This window comes from Neopelma chrysocephalum, unplaced genomic scaffold (assembly GCF_003984885.1).
Source record: "Neopelma chrysocephalum unplaced genomic scaffold, ASM398488v2 Primary Assembly neopelma1_43, whole genome shotgun sequence".
In the NCBI taxonomy this organism is placed as follows: Eukaryota; Metazoa; Chordata; class Aves; order Passeriformes; family Pipridae; genus Neopelma; species Neopelma chrysocephalum.
Window position 1 is genome coordinate 14,771,601 of NW_020897702.1, and position 22,129 is coordinate 14,793,729.

Genomic DNA, 22,129 nt, shown 5'->3' on the forward strand with positions numbered 1-22,129 from the left:
CTAATGTGTCTGTGTCCTTATGTTGGGGACCCCAGAGCTGGATGCAGTACTCCAGGTGGTGTCTCATGAGAGCAGAGTAGAGGGATAGTGTCACCTGCCTTGCCCTGCTGGCAACGCTGCTTTTGATGCAGCTCAGGATGCAGTTGACCTGGGCTGTGAGTGCACACTGTTGGCTCATGTCCAGTTTTTTATCCATGAGAGCTTCCAATTAGGAGACTCACTCAATGAGCTCTTCTCCCAGTCTGTACTCATATCTGTGATTGCCTTGACCCAGGTGCAGCATTTGGATGTAGACTTCTTGTGTCACAGTTTGTGCCCATCTGCTCAGGTCCTCTCACAAGGCGCCGCCAAGAAGAACCTGGCTCCACCCATGCTATGCTCCCATCAACTGTTTGCACACACTGTGAAGATCCACTGGGCCACTTTCTCCAGGCTGATGAGCCCCAGCTGTCTCAGCACATACTTCCCCACTCCAGTCAGACAGATGCTCTAAGCCCCTAACCTACCACCATGTGCTATGGTGTTTTCCCCACCCCCACCACTTCTGAGGTCACTTTTTGGGAGAGTCAGTCAGAAAATTAATAACTTTAATTTTCACCCTTGTATTTTTCCTGTTCGTTTCTGGACCTCTGTAAACCTGGGGTATCTTCAGCCCTCTCAGCCCAGGAGTCACAGAGGTGGCTGTCTGCCCCATGAAGAGCTAACTCCTGTTCTGTGCTTTCATGCACCACTCCCCCAGCTCATCGCTTCTGCCAAAAAGGACAAACTGCTCCCTTCTCCACTCAACTCTCCCTTTACAAAACCACTATCCTACCTGTTTTCAATTTTCCTTTCTATTTTTTCCAAGCCATAATCCAAGGAAATCATACCTCATATGGAAACTCTTCTACAACACTGATTCCCTTTCTTGTTCATTCTGTGCTGGTCTTGTGCTGCTGTCTGGATGGGGTTGGGGATTTGACCCATGCTACATTCAAGATGCAGGTGCCTCAGATATTTATGTAATGGTACTAAGTGGTTTTCTGGTTTGCTGTGTTAATTCTTGGTGATTCCTAGTATTGAATTGCCCTTCTACCCACTAAAAAACACTGGAGATAATGTTGCCATTAAACTACTACAAATAAGATCCTATTTCTGAGATGCTTAGACAGTATGATGCACATAAGGCTAGGATTGCTTTTTTCCACAAGTAATATTGTAAATGTATCTGTACTAAATTTTGTCTTTTTATCACTTATTTTTTCATGCTACGTTTACTCAACTTGGCCAACCTTTTTCACAACAATTACAGAAAATACTGAAGAGCAAGGGTACTTGTAGCACTCCATGAGTGACTTTCAACATGAAATCTGACTATTTTTCACTGCCTTTTAACAGTTAATTAACCTCCATGGACTCTTCATCTCATCTCATTGTGATTTCATTTCCTTAAGAAGCTTTAACTAAAGACCTTCTCAAACATCTTATGGAAATGTAAGCAGGTTATATTCGTCCAAGTCTCTTATCTATGCACTGAGTCCTTCAAAAAACTTCCCAAGGCACAATTTTCTTTAGTAAAACAACCAAAGTTTAAATTCTTCCATGTTCTCTTTTGTTCCCTTGGCCACTTTTCTGTTTGTTTTTTGGGTTTGGTTTTTTTAGAATGGTTTCAGCCAGCTCGTGTTGTGGGACTGATAGAGCTGCCTATTGCTCTGGAAACTGTTCAGTTCTAGGACAGTTCCCAACTGCTACCCCAGTTCATAATCCAGATCTTTCATACTTGAGGGCCTGTAGCAATATGTGGAGAACATGCCTGCTCTGGTGACTTGATCTTTTGTTCATTTTGTTTCTTAACTCTGTTCCTGCTGGTGCTTCAGACCAACAGAAATGCTGTCCTTCATCACAATTGTCAGGGCACAGCTGGCACAGGGCTGCCTGCACCAGGCAGGTCATGGTAAACTCAGTGCTTTACGCTTTCTGTGATGCTTCATGATCTCTGTGGCAGGCTGTGTCACTGGTCCAGCAGCGGTGACGTCCTGGGGCCCTTCGGAGGCTTCGTTCTGGTTTCATGGCCACCATCCAGCTGAGAACTGTGCCAGGAGGTCCATACAAATAACTGGATTTTTTGTTATCATTGTAATCACTTTGGCTGGCTAGTTTCTACAGTCAAAAGATATTTATAACTCTGTTTCTAAAACATCAGGCGCATTAGCTATCCAAGAAGGGAAGTACCAAATAATTTTCTTTCTTAACATTTCATGTTTAAGTGAAAGGCTTTAATTTTATATGTAAACAGAGAACAAGTGTTCTGCATGGACAGATAGCCTTTTTGCACAGAACAGGAGACCCAAATTTTAATGCTTACAAAACAGGAAGATGAAAGGGCTTAGAGTATCTGGTTTTGCCAGCTCAAATGGAAGATTTTGAGAAGGAGTTTTTAAGTGTTTGTTGTTATGATATAAATTCTATTATGGCTCAGTCCTGCAGTTCTGCCTCACATATGTGCTCTTAAATGACTGAGGAAAAAAAGAATCAAGAAATAACTGAGAAACATCCACGAAACATCAACATGTTGGTTGACTGGACATCAGTGCAGGACACCAATAAGCTACAGCAGGAGTGAGACACAGTTAAGCTTCCTGCATTTGAATATACTTCAAAAATACAGAAGCGGAAAAAATAAAATTAAAAAAAAAAAAACAACAACTTGAATTTACATTCAAAATCAAATTTGGATAGATGGTTTCACAAAGGCATTTGTTGTGGAGTTCCTCTGCAAGACCTATAGCTGGCATGAGCAGGCAAGAATGAGCACTATCTAACTAAAAATGAGCTATAAACATTCAAGTATCACTAAACATGGCCTGATTCTGCCTGTCTCCCTCGCAGAGCACAAAGGTCAGCCTCCTGATGGCTTCATTACAGTTAGGGAGTGAGGTGCTGCTTGGTGCAAAGAAGAGGTACAGAATCAGGACCACGACAAGCAGCAATTATAAAGTCAACTAACTTTCTTGGAGATTGCTCAGGGCTAGATTTTTAATCAGATTAATAAAAGCTATTAGAAACTAGCAACAGGGGTACTGCTGAACCCATCAGGTGCTAAAATACGTCGGTAGGTCCCTAAACGCTTTCAAAAATCTGTCCCAGTGCAGAGTTTCCTCATTTGACAGGGAAAAAAAAGAAGGGAGAATCACTTAAATGTTGGTGAAATCGTTGAGCCAGACTTTGAGAAACTGCAGGGACTTTACTATTAACACCTGTTCCTTCAGAAGCCAACAACTTAAAACAGTCCCTGGTGGTGTTTTTTTCCCAGTGTGAGCCCCATGTTTCTGCACAGAGTGCATAGATGCCCTGCCGCTTGCTCCTTACTCCTGTGGAAATCCTGTGTAGCCGATGTGGATGCCAAGAGGTGTGCTGCTCTGCTCAGCTGCTGGATTGGATCTCAGGCAAAGCTCAACTGAACTCCAGAGAAGTGGAAATGGTGGTGGGTGGTAAGTGGCTCTCGGAGCTGAGCCCTACAGCTCATGTTCGCTTTTGTGAGTGCTGGCTATGGGGTAGGATTATCAGCATATGCCTTGCTCCAGTTTCATTAGCAGCATGTCACCTAGCAGTATTAGGTTAATGGTTGAACTCAGTGATCTTAGAGATATTTTCCCACCCTAATGCTTTTATGATTCTATGTTGTGAAATCTAGTGTGGCCCTGTGAATGATATTAAAAGTGGGCATTTACAAGGAATCTGTCAGAAGTGCACTTTTGTCATGCAGAGCCATGTAATGGATTCTGTTTCCTTGGTGGGTGACGAGGCAGAAGAAGATTAATGCTGTTGACAGCAGAACAAGTCCAATGAAAAAAAGCGCTGCAAATATCAGGCTGGTTTCTCCAGGACTCAGAGTTTTGCCAAAAAAATTGCCCCCCTTGCCGTCATCATCTGTTAAAAGAGAAGTCGTTAATAAGAAAGCTACGCATGAATCTGAAGAATTTGAAATGACAATTTAAAAAATCCTTACCCTTTTCAGTGGTTCTATTTGTTGCAGTAGTTGTATTGTATGCTCCAGTTGTGAGTCCTCCTTCTGACGGAACTTTCCACTCTGTGCAGGGAGAAGAAAAGCGTAGTTAAGTTGAAAGACTTAATAAATAGTTTTTTTCTCTTTCAAAAAAGAGTAGTGCTGATTTTATTTAATTATTTCTACCTAGTAGATCAGCACAGCTGTTGCTCTGGGCAGCTCCATGGACAACATGCCCCTTCTCTGTAGGCATCTCTGTACTTCACTGTTTACTGTGGTGATAGGACAAGGAGTAGCTGTTTTAAACTGAAAGAGGGTAGGTTTAGATTTGACATAAGAAATAATTTTTTTATGATGAGGGTGGTGAGGCACTGTCACAGGTTGCCAGAGAACGTGTGGATGCCCCATTGCTGGCAGTGTTCAAGGCCTAATGAAAGGTGTTCCTGTTCATGGCGATGAGGCATCTTCCAACCCAAACCATTCCATGATTCAGTTCTGCACTTGCTTGTTCATTCGAAATTTCACAGCCCACAGGAATATGTGATATAAAATAAATTCACCTTATCCAAGGGAGGAATATTTTGGATACATTTGGCCATTACATTTTTTATCCTGCTGCTACGTGGTTACAGGTATGAGTGCCTGCTGGCACTGTTACAACCCCAGCACAGTGGGGACCCAGGCAGGACATGCTGGATCCCAATGTTTAGTGAAGTTATGTGAGGCTCAGAGAGTACTTTTGGCTTCACTCACTCACATGTGGTGGAAGGGACCAGCACCACTCAAAGGGTTTGCCAACTTTTCTTAGTCAAGGGATCACCTATTTCTTGGACAAGATGAACAATCATTTTCTGGAGCATCTTTTATCTCAGCTGGTCTCTGCCTATGCGAGTCAGCAGTGATCACAAGGAGGAACCAGAAGCATGCTAGTCTGTAGGCCCTCCCACACACCGTGTGGCAAAAAGGGCTGAAAACCAGCTTTGCAGATGTTTTCTGCACCACCTGTGGATAACTAATGGTCCACAGACTGCCACTGTGTCAGAAGGGCACTTGTGAAGCACCAACTGTTTTTAAGTTGCAGAGTGCAGCAAAGATTACTGTCTTTGCCATGTCATTGGGGGTGTTTGTCCTGCCCCTAGACGATGCTGACTGGCCATGGCAGTAACGTACAGGTGCTTCCCACCAGTGTCCAGGGTGCAGCGGTGACATTGGATCTCCTCCTTTCTTCCCTGCCCTCCATTCATCCAAATGTGCTGTAATACCATCTCTGAGTCCTAGGAAGTTTCTGATACTGCACCTGATTTATTGATGGTGTAGGTTGTCTCCATGCCAGCATGGATGTGATCAGCTACGTGACAGTGCAGAAGCCATGTTCCAGGGTTTTCTGCTACGAGTTCAACTGTCTGGAAAGTCCCAGGGAAAAGGTCATATACGTCTCCTCTGTGGTCCTTATCTGTCTGTGACAAGGAAAAAGCAGAGAGTTGCCTCAAATAACCCCACAAGCACTGAAATATTCCAGTTAAACTTCCAGCTCCTCAAGGCAGATGAAATGCTACTTCTTGTACATTTCTAAGAGAGTCTCATCCAGGGAAACTGCAGTCTGTGGACACCTCTCATTTAATCCACTAAATAACAACACAAGACTCCTCCTGATGACTACAGATACTGGATGAGCAGAGGTGTTTCTTTGAAAGACAGATTTTTTTAGGTAGTCCTGCCTGCAAGCTGTCACAACATAAAACCGTACTCTAAGCAGGTGTAGCTCTAATTTTGTCCCTGTATCTTCCCTTATACCCATGGGTAAACACGTATTTTAACCCACTTAACCATGTCCTCTAATAGTGCCCTGTATTCCTGTTTCATAACATGAAAATGGCTCAGAGTTATAGAAGCTTTGCAAGAATATAATTCATTTTCTATTTACTTCACATGCAAAACTCCCACCAACCTCAGCATCAGCCCAGGGCTCCGTGCCCAAGCTACAAAACAAGGCTGGAACCTGATTTGGTTTGGTTTGGTTTTCTTCAGAAATTTCCCATCACACTATAAAAGTTTTACTTTGACTTATTTTACTAACCTTAAAGATGAAGGTCTGTGCATGGAAGTGAACTGTGTGGACATCCACTTCATTGCCCATTCCTATCAAATACCAGTTTGTCCTGTCACCTTCATTCATTGTTAGACCCAAGAGACTGTTATAAATCTTTCCATTGATTGCTGGAAGAATGATAAAATAGAGATGATTAATAACTGGCCATCTTATGGATGATGATAACCTGCATTTGAGGCACTTTGGACTTTTGGGGAAGAAGGAGTGGCCAGGCAGAGAGGGGACAGGCATGTATGATCAGGGCAAGGGCTTTCCATAGTGACCCACTGCCATTGCGGGGAAACAGTCATGCTTTTGTTTCAGTTTCCAAATCGTGTAAGTATACATCAACAAACATTGTCTTGAAAAGCATCAAATCAGTTTTTTACTGGTTGAGATTGAACTCCTGAACAAACAGGATTTTTTCTGAGAAGCTACATGGAAGAAGAGGAAAATAGAATTGTTGCCCAAAATGGGTACCACCTGTAGAAAGAGAAGTTTGCTTTGCCAGGGCTGTTTGTGTCCCCATCCAGTCTGTTCTGCCTGGCTCCTGGGCTCGTTGTTACTACAGCCACAGTTTTAAAATATCATCCTTACACTCCTACAGAACAAGCCTGCGAAGAACATGGCTCCCAAATAGCAAGGGAAGTCTGGCAGGCCAGCCTCTTCCCAAACCATCTTGTTAGAAAAATATCTTGGCTGGGCCTCAGGAAATCTTTTTGTTTCCAGCATTGCAGTTTATGAAGTTCTCACATGGTTGAGTAACTGCAGTCTAAGTCCAATGTTTTCCTAAAAATAAACTTCTGTCCTCTTGGCTGCAGCCACTGAGTCCTACATACCGTGCATGCTGTTGCCTTCTACAAAGTTCTCAGTGGAATTAAAATCATCAGGATTCTTATGAAGGTACGTTTCAATATTTGCTTTCAAATACCAGGATTCATTTTCATCAAACACCATAAACAGAAGAGTAAATTCGCGATCTATGTCTTTCCTTAGACCTCTTTCATCTAGAGTTCCTTTTCTGCAAATTACAAGAGGCCCAATCAGACCGCTGTATGTGTCCTGAAATAAAATAAATATATGTATTACAGATTCTCAGTTCCTCCAGTCATGGAATAGATAAAGATTAATTAAAGATTAAATTCCTTTTTCATAGCAGATGAGAAAAAAAATCAGTACTCTGATTAAAAATTTCTTTCTCAACATGTCTCTGTGTTAATTTACCAAAGCAATGACCTCCAGGGGTCCCTTCCAACCCTACCCATTCTGTGATTCTGTGATTTTGTGTAATGTTTTGCCTTCACCCCAAATCCCTTCAATTATTCTTTAAGGAGGAAATCACGTTACCATGGTGTATCCCTTGGGATTTCAGTAGATGAAATTACCCAGGTATGTGCAACTGTTATCAAAGAGGAGAAAGCACCTAGCTCTGTAAAAGGCTCTTCTGGCCTGTGGTCCTCCCCACAATGAGAAGCAGAATCCTTTCAGAAACCTTATGCAAGGATGCTTTAGCCAAAGTAATGTAAGCTTTAAGGGCCGTTTCTTGGTTACCTTTACAAAATTTGCCGTTGAATAATAAACCCAAGTGATACAGTTTGGATCTGTTTTACCAGGACCAGATCGTTCTGGGACATTCCACCTGTAAGTGTTTATTTCCCCTGAAACAGAGAGAACAATTTTACCATGAGCAGCTGGGTATCAGAGGCTTTGAAGAGTATGTAACTCAGATCTGCTACCCTCCTCATCAAAAAATGATCTGCATCAAAACTGTCTGTGGAAACATGCAGTAATGGGATAGGAATATGATTCTGCCTTCCAGGAGGTCAATGAAGTTCCAGTGGTGTAAATGAAGGCATATTGCCCCAGAAAAGATCTGCAAATGATACTTACAACAGTGGCATCCCACAGAGGTTAGTTTACAGACAGGACTCTTCATCTTCCTCCTTGGCAAAACTTGTAGCAGTTCAATGATCTTGGCTGCTGATGCTTAAGGTCAGTTGAAGATGTTGGGAGCCAAGCTTTCTTTGACTTTTTCAATTGAAAAGGGCAAAAAGATGCGGCAGTTGCCACTGGGATTTTGCAGAAGGTGCTGCAGCAGTATAGCAGCTGGGAGCCTGAGGAGAGCTAAATGTAAACAACCTGCTGACTGGGAGCAGCAGGGGGCTCCTGTCCTCTACCAGATAAGCCTCTGCTCCACAGCAATTACCAGAACCTCCGTCCCTTTCCCAAAGTGATCACATCTGCCACATCCTCCCTGAGCAGAAGTTCCCTGACCTCTGATTTAAAAAGAAGCAGAACAAACTGATGAGGAAATTATCTATTTGGGTGTGGATCAGTTCTCTACACTGAACACAAATATCTGTGTTCAGATGATCTGTCTGTGCTGTGTGTCTCTGCATTTTCTCTTTTTTTTTTTTTGCTGGTACTGCAGGAAAGGGTAGGAGACCAAGATGTGGTCAACACCTTGCCATGTTAAGTGGTGGAGAGATGTTGAACCAGGCAACCTCAGACCCAAAAATCTTCCAGGGTGACAACAGCCAAGAGCATCTTGGGACATGTTATGAGTCAGGGTAAAATAAGGAAACCATAGAACTCTTGACCATGGTCTTACAGCCACAACCCAACAGCTGCTAACAGCTTACAAGACACAGCGCTAGACTAATAGGACAGAAAACAGCAACAAGAAAGCCCTCAGTCTCCAGACCATTCATGTCATGGAGACATAAGCCAGGGAAGAGTTTGTCATCCACTTGTATCTAACCTACATGTCATCACCTCTTTTTAGAGGGTATGATGTGAGAAGGGAGGCAGGTCATGGTCCTCCACCACTTCCTTACTTTTTACTCCCCACTTCAGGATGTTTGGAGGCTGTAGATGGAAAAAATTTCCACTCTACTTAAAACTTGAGACAATTCAGAAGGCATTGAAGAGCCATCTTTGAAGTGTAAATAAAGCATAACCCCTGAAAAGACTCATAAACATGAGGGAAATGGGTGTTTTCTCCCTTTTTGCTGCTGGGTAAATGGAAGAATGGCCAGGGAGAGGACAAAGCTGTGGCAGCTGGGAGCTGGTTTGGCTTAGGCTGCGGTGAATCTGCTCTCTGCATCTATTTACCATGCCCTCCACAGTCTGTTTGGGAGCTGGGAGTGCTCTCAGGAACACAATTTATCAGGATATAAGTCTGTATGATGACTGATTTAAGAGAATTATAGGGACTCTGGCAAGCTTGGGGTTAGCAGTCCAGCCTGGCCTAGGAAGACAGAGAGCGATGATTTCTAGGTGATGGTGATAGCAACTGAAGTGCCCCAGGAATTATTCTTGTTTTGAGGGATTTGTTTTCTGTGTTAACTGTTTCTTCCAAACTCTTAAGGAGAAGTCTGTCCTTAGATCTGGCTGAAGAATCCTTTTCGTTTACTCTCACAGACTCCTTCCCTCGTCTTACTTATCTCAAGCCTGCTCCCATGTGGACACAGGAGAAACATCAGTAGTGTTCCCAGTGTTATGCCTCAACTGTCAGCACCGTCATTATGGAGCAAATAATAAACAAAAGGAATCATATAAATCAGCTGTATTTTTTTCTCCCTATGTATTAACCACAGGTATTCGTTTATCAAAATCCAGCAAAGCAGATGTTGGCTCCCATTTGGCCATGAGTTTCTGTGTGATTATACTGTACTGGTGCAGCTGCTTACAGGAAAGAAATTTCAGCTTACAAAGAGGTTTATTACATCAGAATTTCTTTTCATTCAGTTCCATACTGAAGCTCACAAATACGATGAAAAAAATTGCATAGGTGTTGGAAAGCAAAGGTATATACATTTTGGATTGACTATAATGTCTGGGTTTGAGTTTAATTTCCTACTAGAATGTAAAAACCAACATAAAAGTTGAAGTTCAAAAAGTTTAATGGGAATTTTTCTATATAAAAAATTTCAGTGCTGTGAGAACTATTTTCTACTATTTTCCTCACTAGCAACTGAGGCATATTTGGTACACTTCTTCAAAGATTTTTAATTCATGTGACAGCTACGTTTTGCATTTTATGCATTAGCTCTGAATGCAAATGCCAATTCTGTATAGCTTAATAGAGAGGCAGAGTAAATATTGCCATGTGGAACTCTACCACTGAGTTTGAAAGTTTTTTAAACATTGTTAAAACGTCAGTCTGGAGGCAAATGAAGCACTGGCTTACACTTCTCTTGCCTCGATTATGGTCCTGCTTCTGCTTTTTTTGGAAGTTTTCCAGTAATATTACATTCCTTTTTCTATCCCTGATAGGAACAAAGGTTCAGTCTCTGCCCAAATATGCTCACTTGATCAGGAACCTACATGTATAACAACTCAGAATCATAGCTGAGTAAACATTGAGTGTATTATGCCTGGGTCAACATATGGATGTGTGCAAGCTTGAAAAAGGGATTATCATTCATGTGTTTAAATGCTTTTATATACAACCTTTATAGCTCAAGGAAAAGAGATTAAAAAGAAATAAAAAAGAAGAAGCTTACCAGGGAGGGTAATTGGTGTCTCAGGCTGTTCTTCACAACCCACTTCTTCTATACCATGTGCACTTATCGAATAAGGTCTGCTGGCTTTGTTCTTAAATACAATCAGTACGGAGTCACCGACCTCAGCATGGAGTAATGGCCCTAAATTCAAACAGACAATGCTTGTGATTAACGCTGCTTTTCTGATTTCAATAAACTTTCAATAGGTTGGTCTAGGAGTGGAGCCAAGGTCTTTATCAAAACTCTTGGGCTTTTCTATTCCTTCAGCAAAGCCATCAAAATTGGTTAGTTATCTCAGCTCATGGAAAGCTCCATATATACAAATAAGCACTTTTCTTTTTAGTCAATGAAGAGTAATGTTCACTCTTGAGGCAGGTTTTTTGACAGCTTATTTTTAAAGAAAATTCTTGTGGATGGTTTTTGTATTTTTTAAAATTTTATTTCTTAAGCTGGTAACTGCCTTTTTTTAAACTTTTTTTTTACTTCAAGGAAAAAGGAAACATCAAATACATGCCTAGGGAGTGTTGTCCCCAGGAAACAGTATGGAGCTGTGCCAGGGGAGGTTTAGGTTTAAATATTAGGAAAAGGTTCTTCACCCAGAGGGTAGTTGGGCACCGGAATAGACTCCCCAGAGATGTTGTCACAGCACCAAGCCTGACAGAGTGCAAGAAGTGTTTGGACAATGCTCTCAGGCACATGGTGTGACTCTTGGGGCTGTCTTGTGCAGGCCAGGACTTGGACTTCAATGATCTTCCAACTTGGGATATTCTGTGATTCTATGACTACTTTATGACCAGTTGTTACCCACTTCTCACCCCATAAAAAAAGAGCTGATGGTTATTTTATGACATGTAAAATATGTCTTGCCCAAATCAGACACAAATCCGGCCCCTTTATATTGTCTTAATCTGCCTACAAGAGTCCCCCCTATATCACAAGCTCTAAAGCTAAGGTGAATCCTGGAATTGCCATTTTAGCTTCCTCCCTGTATGTGCTCCTTAGGAAACTCCTTATTCATGTTCAAGACTGACTTCTTTAGTTTGGAAAGCATCTTTAAACTCAGCAATTATATAAATTGTCTGTAAAATCATTGGTAATCTGTGCTGTTTGTTTTCCATCTTAACAAAGCTGGAAAAACTCTTAGTTTTTGGAAAACAATCCTCTCACTGACCGGGCTTGGTCTGAGAGACGTGAGAGCTACTTGCCCAGGATTTCCAAGTGTTCCTCCTCTTCTGTCCTCACTTTGCGATGTGTGAAGTTGCCATTTGTGTACTCCCTGTAAACCACCTTCTTGTATTTTGAACCAATCAGATCTTCTGCTTGGCTCAGAAAAATATGCCCATAGCTGCAAAATAAAAAGGCAATAAACCCACTAAACTTTACACATCTAAAAGCTATTAATTATTGTGTTACTCACAAAAGATTTGATAAACATGTACATCTTGATCAATGTAATGATTGATGTGAAGCCCTTGAGTACTGCAAGAGATTTTAAACAGCAAATAATAAGAGTGATAATCCTCACTAAATGCACACCTTCTTCAAACAGGTAAAGCTGAGGATAAATTGCACTCACCACAAACTTTTGGGAGTTCCTTCACCAGAGCTGTGAGAGCAGACATGAGGTTCAAGATAAGAGTGGGTTCAGCCACTCTCTCCAGCTGCATTCTTCTTTCCAATAAAAGATAGTGCCTGTCCCTGAAAACCTGAATCCTTTTATCACGATGGCTGCTTTCACTACCTTGGCTATCAGTCAGCCACAGGAAGATGATAACCAAAGCTTGACCTTCGAAAGCAAATGCCACCATCTGAGATAAGAGGGAGCTGCTTTACTCTGGCCTTTGCTGCTGTATTCTGCGCAGGGCTGGATGCTTTCCCACCATGACAATAAAGAGAGAAATGTATTTTCCCTTCTGCACCTGGTAGAGGATGCTTTTTTTGTGCCCTCCAGGTTTACACATTCGCCCACAGTTTTGTTGCTGCTCCCATGGTATCCTAGAGGGCTGACTCGCTGGCAGAGGACACGCCATCCACTGTGCAGCAGAGCATTCACCCTCTTCTGAGAGCAGCTATGTCTCCTGGCAGCTCATCTCCAAGGTGCCCCTGGCAGGGGAGTTGCAAGGTTGGCTCGCAACATACTAAATGAAAAATGCCCCAGGGATACTGGTTACTGTAGTAATGGACTGTGTTGCAACAGCAGCCTTTGACAGTACTGGAGTTAATACTTTCTTTAAACTCACTTCACCACCTGCAATTCTTCAGGTATATTTTTTACAGAACCTTCTTTCCCTTTACAGGGAGAAGTTTCCCAAATGCTTAAGGTTTATTTTTGAAATATGTTCCTTGTTCCTTTTCGTTTTCACGGAAGTGTCCTCAAGGACCAACCTAAGCATTATGATCTGGAACATGTATTTTCTGCACAGGATTTTTATTCCTTAGCACAGTGCAGTGTAGATGTCAATTGCTTGCAGGGGTTACTACGTTCTGACCTTTTCAGGGGAGCCAGGGTTTACCACCCTGCAGAGAAGCAGGCTCAACACCTCCCTCATGCATCTGCACTGCCTACAGGGGCTCACATCTGGGAGAGGTACCTGGGTTTTTCCTATGTCAAAACCAGAGCACTGTAATGGGGAGACTGGGAAAAGTAAGGGAGAGGAGGGTGTTGGGGGGCATCACTGTAAGGTTGAGCTAGGGCTGAAACACACACATGGATTTAGGGAGTTGGAAGCCTTCTTGAGTTCAGCAGCATTACAAGACACACTGAGATGAAAACATTTGAAACTGGTGCCTATGGACTAGTCTAGGCTGAGAGGCTACGACTTTATAAATATGTTTTCTGTTATTTTGTTCTGCAAAGAGTTCCTCCTAAAAAGTACAAGGCTAGCTTTGTGAAATAGTGTTTCAAAGTTTCCCCTCCACTCTGAGTGTGTCTCATGCCCACAAGAGTTTTTTGCTTTGAGTACCTTTCCTCATTGCTGCTGATGTTGTAAATCTTTGGTGCTGAGCTCTTATTTGAGGCATAGTCCCACTCAACCTCCTCCGCAGCAATGTAGTAAAGCCTCATGGCTCTGTACTGCTGCTGGGCTCGGGTGGTATTGTGGCAGCTGCTGACCTCGTAGAGATGTTTCATCCCACCAACAAAGTGATCAAAAGTCCTGCAAACCACTTTGAATGTGCCTGGAAAAAAAAGCACATGAGATTTAATCAGTTAAAAAAAATAAAAAGAAGCTTGGCAAATTAGGCCCAGTGTACATCTCTGATCTGTCCTCAGACAAACCTAATCTGTGATGCTGTATGGAAAGTTAAACAAGGGGATGTTTATATAGAATCATAGAATATTTTAGGTTGGAAAAGACCTCCCTGATCATTGAGCCAACCATTAACCCTGCACTGTCAATTCTATCACTATACCAAGACTCTAAGCGCCACATCTATAGTCTTTTAAATACCTCCAGGGATGGTGACTCCACCACTTGCCTGGGCAGCAAGTTTCAGTGTTCCACTGTTTCAGTGCTTGACAACCCCTTCTGTGAAGAAACTTTTTCCTAGTATCTAATCTAAACCTTCGCTGACACAACTTGAGGTTGTTTTCCTCTTGTCCTATTGCTTGTTCCTTGGGAGAAGAGGCTGACCCCCACCTCATTACAATCTGCTTTCAGGTAGTTGTGGAGAGTGATAAGGTTACCCCTGAGCCTCCTTTTGTTCAGACTAAACACCCCCAGCTCCCTCAGACCCTCCTCATCAAACTTGTTCTCCAGATTCTTCCCCAGCTCTGTTGCCCTTATCTGGACATGCTCTAGCACTTCAATGTCTTTCTTGTAGTGAGGGGCCCAAAACCAAACGCGGGATTTAAGGTGCAGCCTCACCAGTGTCGAGTACAGGGGGACGATCACTGCCCTGGTCCTGCTGGCCACACTATTGCTGACACAGGCCAGGATGCCATTGGCCTTCTTGGCCACCTGGACTCACTGCTGGCTCATGTTCAGCCACTGTCAAACAGCACCCCCAGGTCCTTTTCTGAGAGTTTTCCAGCCACTCTTCCATGAGCCGGTGACTCCCGTGGAGGACTTGGCAGAACATGGCCTTGTTTTGCTCCATTTGAACCACTAGCCTGCCCCATCTTTGCTCAAAAACACCATAAACTACTGTGATGGTTTCAGACTAGGCCTTCCTGGAGACCAGCTTGTAACCAGGAAGGAACTAGGAAAGTGACAAAGGAAGTATTCCATGCTATTCCTTTACGTAACCTAGGGTATAAATAGGGCATAGATAAGAGAGTTCGCTCTCTTCCTTTCCGGCAAGGTTGGAGAACGGTGGTCCCTGTCTTGGTCTGGCTTATCCGGAGCTGAGGCCTACAGTGACTGCTGTTATCTGCCACGTGTGAGGGGAGAGTGCTGGGCCGCGTCCAGGCGTCCTGCTTCTCTCAAGGGAAGTGGTGAGATTTTGCCAGTTCTTTAGTTTGCTGGTTACCGAGATTTTTAGATTTTGTATACCTGTTTTGTTTCAGTCCCTTTTCATCCAATTTTGTCCCTTTTCCCTTCTCCCTTCCCCTCTTCCCTTTGGGAAGCTATTTAGGGTTTCTGGGGTTATAGATACATATATAATATTCTCATTGTATATATCTGTTTTATATGTAAAATATATATTTTTGCTATAGCTTTGGCTGCTTGGTTTTTTTTTCCTTCCCTCTCTGGGAAGCAGACCCTGTTGTCAAGTTTCGGAGACTTGGCAGGAAGCCAGCTCAAAACTTGCACAACTACCTCTAACAATTTGAGTTAGATTAGTCAAGAAACTCTAAAAAGCAATTGATTAGATGTCTGGCAGCAGGAACAGGATTGCCAGTGAGCCTTCACCAATGCTGCCCATGTTGCAGACATGCCCACAAGGAACACGAGAAGATGTATGAGGAAGCATTCATTGCAAAACTCAATAAAGGCGTAGAGAAACAAGGGGTGTGTTTCAGAGATGCTGTTTCCTTGTTCTTGAGTACAGAACCACTGTATCAGCCTTTGGTGCAAGAGATTTCCCACTCAGACCCTGCAGTTGTTCGGTGCAATCAAGCTAATGGAGGCCTCTTTGCAGTACAGACACACTGTACAATAATGCCTGCTTATAACCATATCTGGACATGCACCTATATGGTGTAAAAACAATTGAGCTAAACTGCAACTTTCTGACTCTTTGTACTCCTTCCACAAAAGGCCAAGCCACCATAGGCCTTTGGTTTTTGGGGTTTTTTTTGGTAGCTCTGATGGTCAAAGGCTGCAGTGATAGTGGGAGCATTTTTGACATATCCATGGGCAGATTTTAATATTTATACTCTCCTTCTCTCTTTCCCATTTACTCAAGCAGAAGCTGACCACTGTGTTATCCTACACAGCTCCACCTGCTAACACTTTGTGAAGGAGGAAAGCACTTTCACAGCTGGTCTGCATGTGAGTCAGTGATGGAACCAAAATTAGAAACATAGCTCTGTCCAATCTGGATCTCAATCCGTTCGTTGTGATTCTAGGGCAAAAGTGATGAAAAATATAAAATAACATGCAGTTAAATAAAGTCACATACATTGGTGATTGTAGAGATCTGAAAATTAATTCAATTTCCGTTATTGCCAGTAGAAGGTTAGCTGGCAAAAATTAATAATCTCTTAGAATAGTTTTTTTGTGTGAGTCCTGCAATGCAGTTTCATGACAGATGGTGAAAATGTTTGGGATATGCATAAGAAAAGTATCTTTTGTCTTACAGACACCTGCACCAGAGGTCTCACCCGGCATGTATGCAACACCAACATACCAACTATCAGGTGCTTCGGCCAAGGATGGCCCTTGGCATAGCCTTGCACAACTCTGATGACTCTCTTGATTTAAACAGAGTTGCACCAATGTAAAACAAAGTAATGTTGCAGTCTTGGTTATGAAACTTATTTGCTAAGTCTCCCACAAACAATTCACCCCTTCTTAATTTGAAGTATGAATCACTGGATTACCCATGAGAATTAAAAGTGTCTTTAATGTGTTTGCTTCTGAAGAAACTCCTAAAGACTGACTATTTTTGAAAAGTTATTGTTGAAGTCCTAAAATACCTTAAATGATGCTGACTGTCCACATAACAGTGAATTTGCTCTTCTAAAAATGCCTGTTTAAGAATTATAGAAATTCTGTGAGCATCCTCTTAGTTATCTCTCTGCCTGCTGCTCTTCCCATCCCAAGGTCATTGAAGCCTCCACTCTTTGATGCACATGCATATTTGATTTATAGAACCTTCCCAGAAAAGCAACCCAGACTGAATTCTCAGCTATGCCAGGTCTCCACAGTCTCCATGCTTTCAGGTTCCTTGTGCAGAGCAGAGCATCTCACCAACTGTTATTTTGGCTGACTGGTGTCTGCAAGTGCCACACCACCAAAACCAATTCATGAACATACCCACACGATCTGGCTGCATCAGCGCTGTCCCCGATAAATGAGGAAACAAGGCCAGCCCATCCCTTGTTGTCCCTCTGAGGTCAATGGTGTTCCCTTGAAAATGAACCCCATGCATGTCATAGTGACTGCCCAGCCCGATGAGGTGCCAGGACACCTTGTCGTTCTTGCACATGGTCAGGCCTGGCAGATTACCATACAAGTAGCCATTGATAGCTGGAGGAAAAGGAAAGATCCCAGTTAGCAACAGGTCTACAGAAACTCATCACAGAGCCTCCTACCACCTTCCTGGCAAGAGACTCATGGCTCAGCAAGTCACAGCATTAAAGGGGCATTTTGTGAAGCAAAGGTAGCATTGGAGGACACCAAATTAATATATAAGTGCTATTCCTATAACCTCTGACCTTCTACCTTTTTGATTTTAGCCTGTAAAATCTGTAATAGCATTTTACAGTGATGTAGCACTCCTCTTCCGAGCTTTTCAGAGTACCTTCCAGACACCAGTTAAGTGTATAAATTCGGTACCTCCTTTCAACCGTAAGAATGTATAACTGTGTCATCAAGCCTATGGAGAGAGCCACAAAGACTCTTGGTTATAAATTCAACTCTGATGGAGCCTTTTTAAGTTGTTTCGATCTTTGACTTCCACTTTTACTTCTTAAATTTATCCATTTCTTTTACAAGGGTGCTATCAGGCTAAATCCCATAATCCTCAAATGTTTGCTGAGATCAGCGTGTGAAAGAGGCTGTAACAGAACAAAACTTTAGTATGAGATCCACATAATAATAGAAGAATGAAATAGATGGGCCCAGAAGGCCCTAGGGTTTTCTAACCATATATAGTCTCAGTGCTCTTCAGAACACTAAAGCAAAGACTGGTTATGCGATCTGCTCAAGTCTGTCATGTCAGGGTTACCTTGGAGGAGGTATATGCTGAAGTCAGATACTTACATCCAGGGGTGATGTTTTAAAATATTATTGGCCATTCCATTAGTCTTTGCCTCTCCTGTCCCAGAGGTGGTCACTGCCCAAGTGGGAGATGGCAGAGCAGAGCAAGTGGACCTTTATTGTCTGAATCAGTGCCAAGGCCATCAGAGAAATTTAAAACTAGTGTACACTGGCTTTTTCTGCAGTTGATGCCTGTTTCTGGCATTATGTCTTTCTATAGACCTAAGTATTGTATCTACAAACTACACTCTGTTCCCTTTCTCCAGGTATAGTTGGTAGGTGGATGCATTCATTGCTATTATGACTAGGGTTTCAACATATACTCCAAGGGCATCAGGAGCTGACCATAAGCTGATTGACAGCTTTCCCCCTCACTCTCCAGTGCACTGCAGTTGGCTATGAATGATGATAAAACCTGCCAACTCATCTTCCTAATATGATTGAAGAAAAGGTATCATTAACAGATATTAGGCATTTCATACCGTGCATTTTGTTGGATTCCTTGAAATCAGCATCATTTTCATCTACTTTTGAAGGGTCTCCAGTAAATGCTTCAATATTCTTGTTCAGATACCAGCTGTCATTCTCATCAAAGATTGAAAAGAGGAGGTAAAATTCTCTATCGATTCCTTTCTGAAGCCAAAAAGCAAGCCAAGATTTTTAAAAAGTATGTTCAATCAGAATGAATTTCTTTTTTTAACAAATTTTTCTTTCCCCAAAAATCTGAAGCTGCCTTCTTACTAAGTCTGTGTAGAGACAGGGATTGTCATTCTTCCATCAACCAGAAGGATAAATAAATTGTCCATTACTTGGGGTGAAAAAAGGTATTCATTGTATGAAAAAGATGGAAAAACTAGGGACAAGCCAGGATATCAAGGAATTACAGTTTCATCTTCTTAACATTCCCTTGAGGTCAGCTTTTACCCTGAGGACTGACCTTTGTTTAATCTCTGTAAACTGAATGGGGAACTGGGCAAATAGCCCATATGGGAACCACCCCCCCCAGTGCACCACCCTCCTGTTAGGGACAAGCAGATGTTCACATTTGGCACCTGTGTCCCATCATGATTCAGTGTGTTCTTCCGACACACCAGCAAAGGCCCCACGAGGCCGGAGTTGGTGTCCTTGACGGCATCAGTAGCTGAGTAGTACAGATAGGTCAGGCATGGCGGGTCACTCTCTGTTGGACCTCCATTTTCAGGCACCTTCCATTTGTACGTGAAGGTTTCACCTGGCTTAACATGGGCTCCTGGCTTCAGATAGCCTGCAGAGAGAAAGTTGAGATGCAATAAGATTACAGGAAGGTTTTGTCTTTCTGACTACAAGGAGTCAGGAAGACATAGCTGCTGATTTCTGTGGAGAAGCTCCCAATTTCAACCGCAGCTCAAGCACCATCCTGATGTCTGGGCAGTTATGCCATGGGGACGTTTCACCTGAGTTCTGTACCATGGGGACAACCAAGCCCATTCCCCGAAGAACAAGTTTAGCTGCTTCACCCAGACGTCTTCTGACGCTACTGTGGATTATCTGGATTCAATCAGACAATACAGCAGACCTCATCCTGGTGCTTAAATGGTTTCTTCTAGTGTTTGTAGCTTACCTGCCCTATCATGAGATTTATCTGTGGTGCAAACGCAGACTCTGGCTCTTCATTAAGCACCAACAAAGCAATTACATTAGCAAGCGGAGCTGTAGCTGTGGGTCTTTAGAAATTCTAAACAAATCTGATCCTGATAATTGTTTCTTTTTGATTTTGAAGCAATGCACAGGATCTTCTGTCAGCATCTCCACAGAGTGGCAGATATTACTTTTTTTGAAGGTTACTTTTAAAGGATTTGGGCCATTGTCTGCTACCATGCAAAGGATGGGTGTAGCACCTCTCATGTAATTTAGCAACTGTAAAAAAGTGTTTGTATTCACTCAGAGAGAACTTACAAAAGGGACTTGAAAGTCAGAAAAAGGGGTCAGCCCTGCAACCTTTGTAGAAAAAAAAATGCAGAGTAACTTTTCTGGTCTTTGCTATGAGGAAGATCAAATCAGAAGTTTTGTTTAACACTTAAGCATCCATTGGCTAGATTTTTTCATCATAGTCAGATGAGTCAGGCAGCAGCACACCGCACTGATCTAATACTCCTCTCTAATATTGAAAGAGAATCCTCTTAAAAACTTAGACACAAGTGAAAACAACAGTATTATGTTTGAAGACATACTATTTACTGCAAATAGCAGTACAAAGTACTGATTCAACAGTATCTTATACTACCGGTCTCATTCTGCAACAATGCTTAATAAGGAAAACATTGATTTGGAGTCAAAAAGCCTCTAAGACTGGACAAGTGTCAAACACAACATGGAAGGGTGTTTCCTGAGGGCAGAACTGAAAAAAAACATATGTCTGCAAACATCTGTAGGTATCTGCAGGTATGTTTAGGCTGCACTCAGACAATGCACAGCGTTTGAAAAATCATTTATCTGTGTAAACCTACAGCTCCTGTGGGACTTCTACACTTGTAGATAGATGTAATGGAAATCAAAGGCACAAGGGTTAAAGGAGAGAAGGAGGAACGGAAAGATTATTGATGAATCTGGAGTCAGGTTCCTCTCCAAAGACCCACACAGCTGCTGAATTGTAGGTTTTTGTTTGATTTTGTTCCAGGTCAAAGTGTGCAATGTTGGAGGGCAAGAGAGTGCTAAATGAAAGCACAATAGGAGTGAGAGCAGAGGGAAACTGCTCTTCCATTGGGGAACTACCTCAGACATGGGTGGCATTAGGATCTGTGCAGATAACTTCAAGGCTGAACTCAAGCCAGTCGGGTTTTTTTGTGATTTGCCTGCTAGCAAATTTGTTGAGTTCCAAGGTCAGCAACTAGACACGACAATTTAATAAAGCCTTTTGCATTTATTTTATTGTATGATGAGTTTTACACGTTGACCTAGTTCTCTTAGTACAGTTTTCAAAGGAGGGATTATGTTCCATGAGTTTCTTTTTGATGTATTGTGGTGGAAACAAAACAATTTAGGCAACAAGAAAACTACCTTTCTTTTCAGTGCTGCAAATGCAGCAAAAAATTTTTCAGAGACCACAACATTATCTTTAGGCTATGGATGGGATTCAGCTCACCTTAATCGAGCCATCTCAAGCTTAATCCCTAACCCAAACTCTAGACTTCTGTAGTTGATTGAGACAGACTCACATCTCCAGAGGGTGAACTACTGTCTCCTGAAAGAAGTGTTCAAAATAAATGGGACTCGTCACTCTCTGAAGGATTTGTTTCTTGTCACTGACTGTAAAAAGTGCCTATCTATTAAATATGACATTTAACATCTATCAGTTAAGGAATAAATTTCCTGTCCTTGCACAAAATTAGAGGAAGACTTTCTCAAATGCTCCATTTCAGTGTTTATCTATTTATGAGAGTTAATAAGGATTATCACTGCTTCACATTTCAGGGCAATCAGATAAAAATTGGCTTTGACACTGACTATCCCAACAGTAAAGCAAGGGCAATGCCGGCCTGGATTAGAGAATAGTGGATAGCTATATCTAAAGACTCAGCAAGGCCATCATGCCAGATCCTGAGATTCATAATTCTGGAGTATGTCCAGAGGAGATCCACTGATTTCAATGGAGTAATATTAGATTAGAACTAATATAAATTGGATTGTGCTTGTGACTTCTGTTCAACATGGACCTCAGCTAGTGTTAGACATCTTGTCTGGCACATATCCAAGTGGAAGAACACATTTGCACACTGTGGAATCCCATGGATTGTGACAGGTATGGTAGGCACAAACTTTATAAAATCATCCCTTCCGTGCCTTAGTACCCACAAAAAGGACAAACCTGCAGAGCAGCAGCAGATTTTTAAACTCAGGTATTCTGAATGTGATGATACAGTAGTACAGTCTAAACTTACCATCTAGGTAGGGAGCACCTTCCGACAGCTTGCTGAAGCTTACCCCATGGGCCATAATGCTGTAGCTTCTTCTGGCTTTGTTGGCAAAAGTAACCAGCACTGTATCTCCTACTTCAGCTTTTATAACGGGACCTTAAAAAAGAGGGTGAAGGAAGCTATTAGAAGAACCACTCCCTAACATATTTCCACCAAAACAAGAGGGGACTGCAAGCACTAAGTTCCCCTCTGGATCCAAATGGTTCTGCATTCAAACCTGATATAGT

General features: G+C 42.3%; 1 protein-coding gene across 1 annotated transcript in view; it reads right to left on the reverse strand.

Annotated features, from left to right (window-relative positions):
* Window positions 1-3,624: 3,624 nt before the first annotated feature.
* HEPHL1 (hephaestin like 1) overlaps window positions 3,625-22,129 on the reverse strand; it is a 33,483-nt gene continuing 14,978 nt past the window's right edge. The window contains exons 8-20 of the mRNA XM_027677407.1: window positions 21,867-21,998; window positions 19,002-19,213; window positions 18,432-18,582; window positions 17,005-17,217; window positions 13,546-13,759; window positions 11,788-11,927; window positions 10,583-10,723; window positions 7,626-7,732; window positions 6,914-7,136; window positions 6,063-6,202; window positions 5,283-5,442; window positions 3,989-4,069; window positions 3,625-3,909 (exon numbers count right to left, since the gene is read on the reverse strand). Coding sequence (XP_027533208.1) covers window positions 3,707-3,909; window positions 3,989-4,069; window positions 5,283-5,442; window positions 6,063-6,202; window positions 6,914-7,136; window positions 7,626-7,732; window positions 10,583-10,723; window positions 11,788-11,927; window positions 13,546-13,759; window positions 17,005-17,217; window positions 18,432-18,582; window positions 19,002-19,213; window positions 21,867-21,998 — 2,117 coding nt within the window. The 3' untranslated portion in view covers window positions 3,625-3,706. The remainder of the gene's footprint in view (window positions 3,910-3,988; window positions 4,070-5,282; window positions 5,443-6,062; window positions 6,203-6,913; window positions 7,137-7,625; window positions 7,733-10,582; window positions 10,724-11,787; window positions 11,928-13,545; window positions 13,760-17,004; window positions 17,218-18,431; window positions 18,583-19,001; window positions 19,214-21,866; window positions 21,999-22,129) is intronic.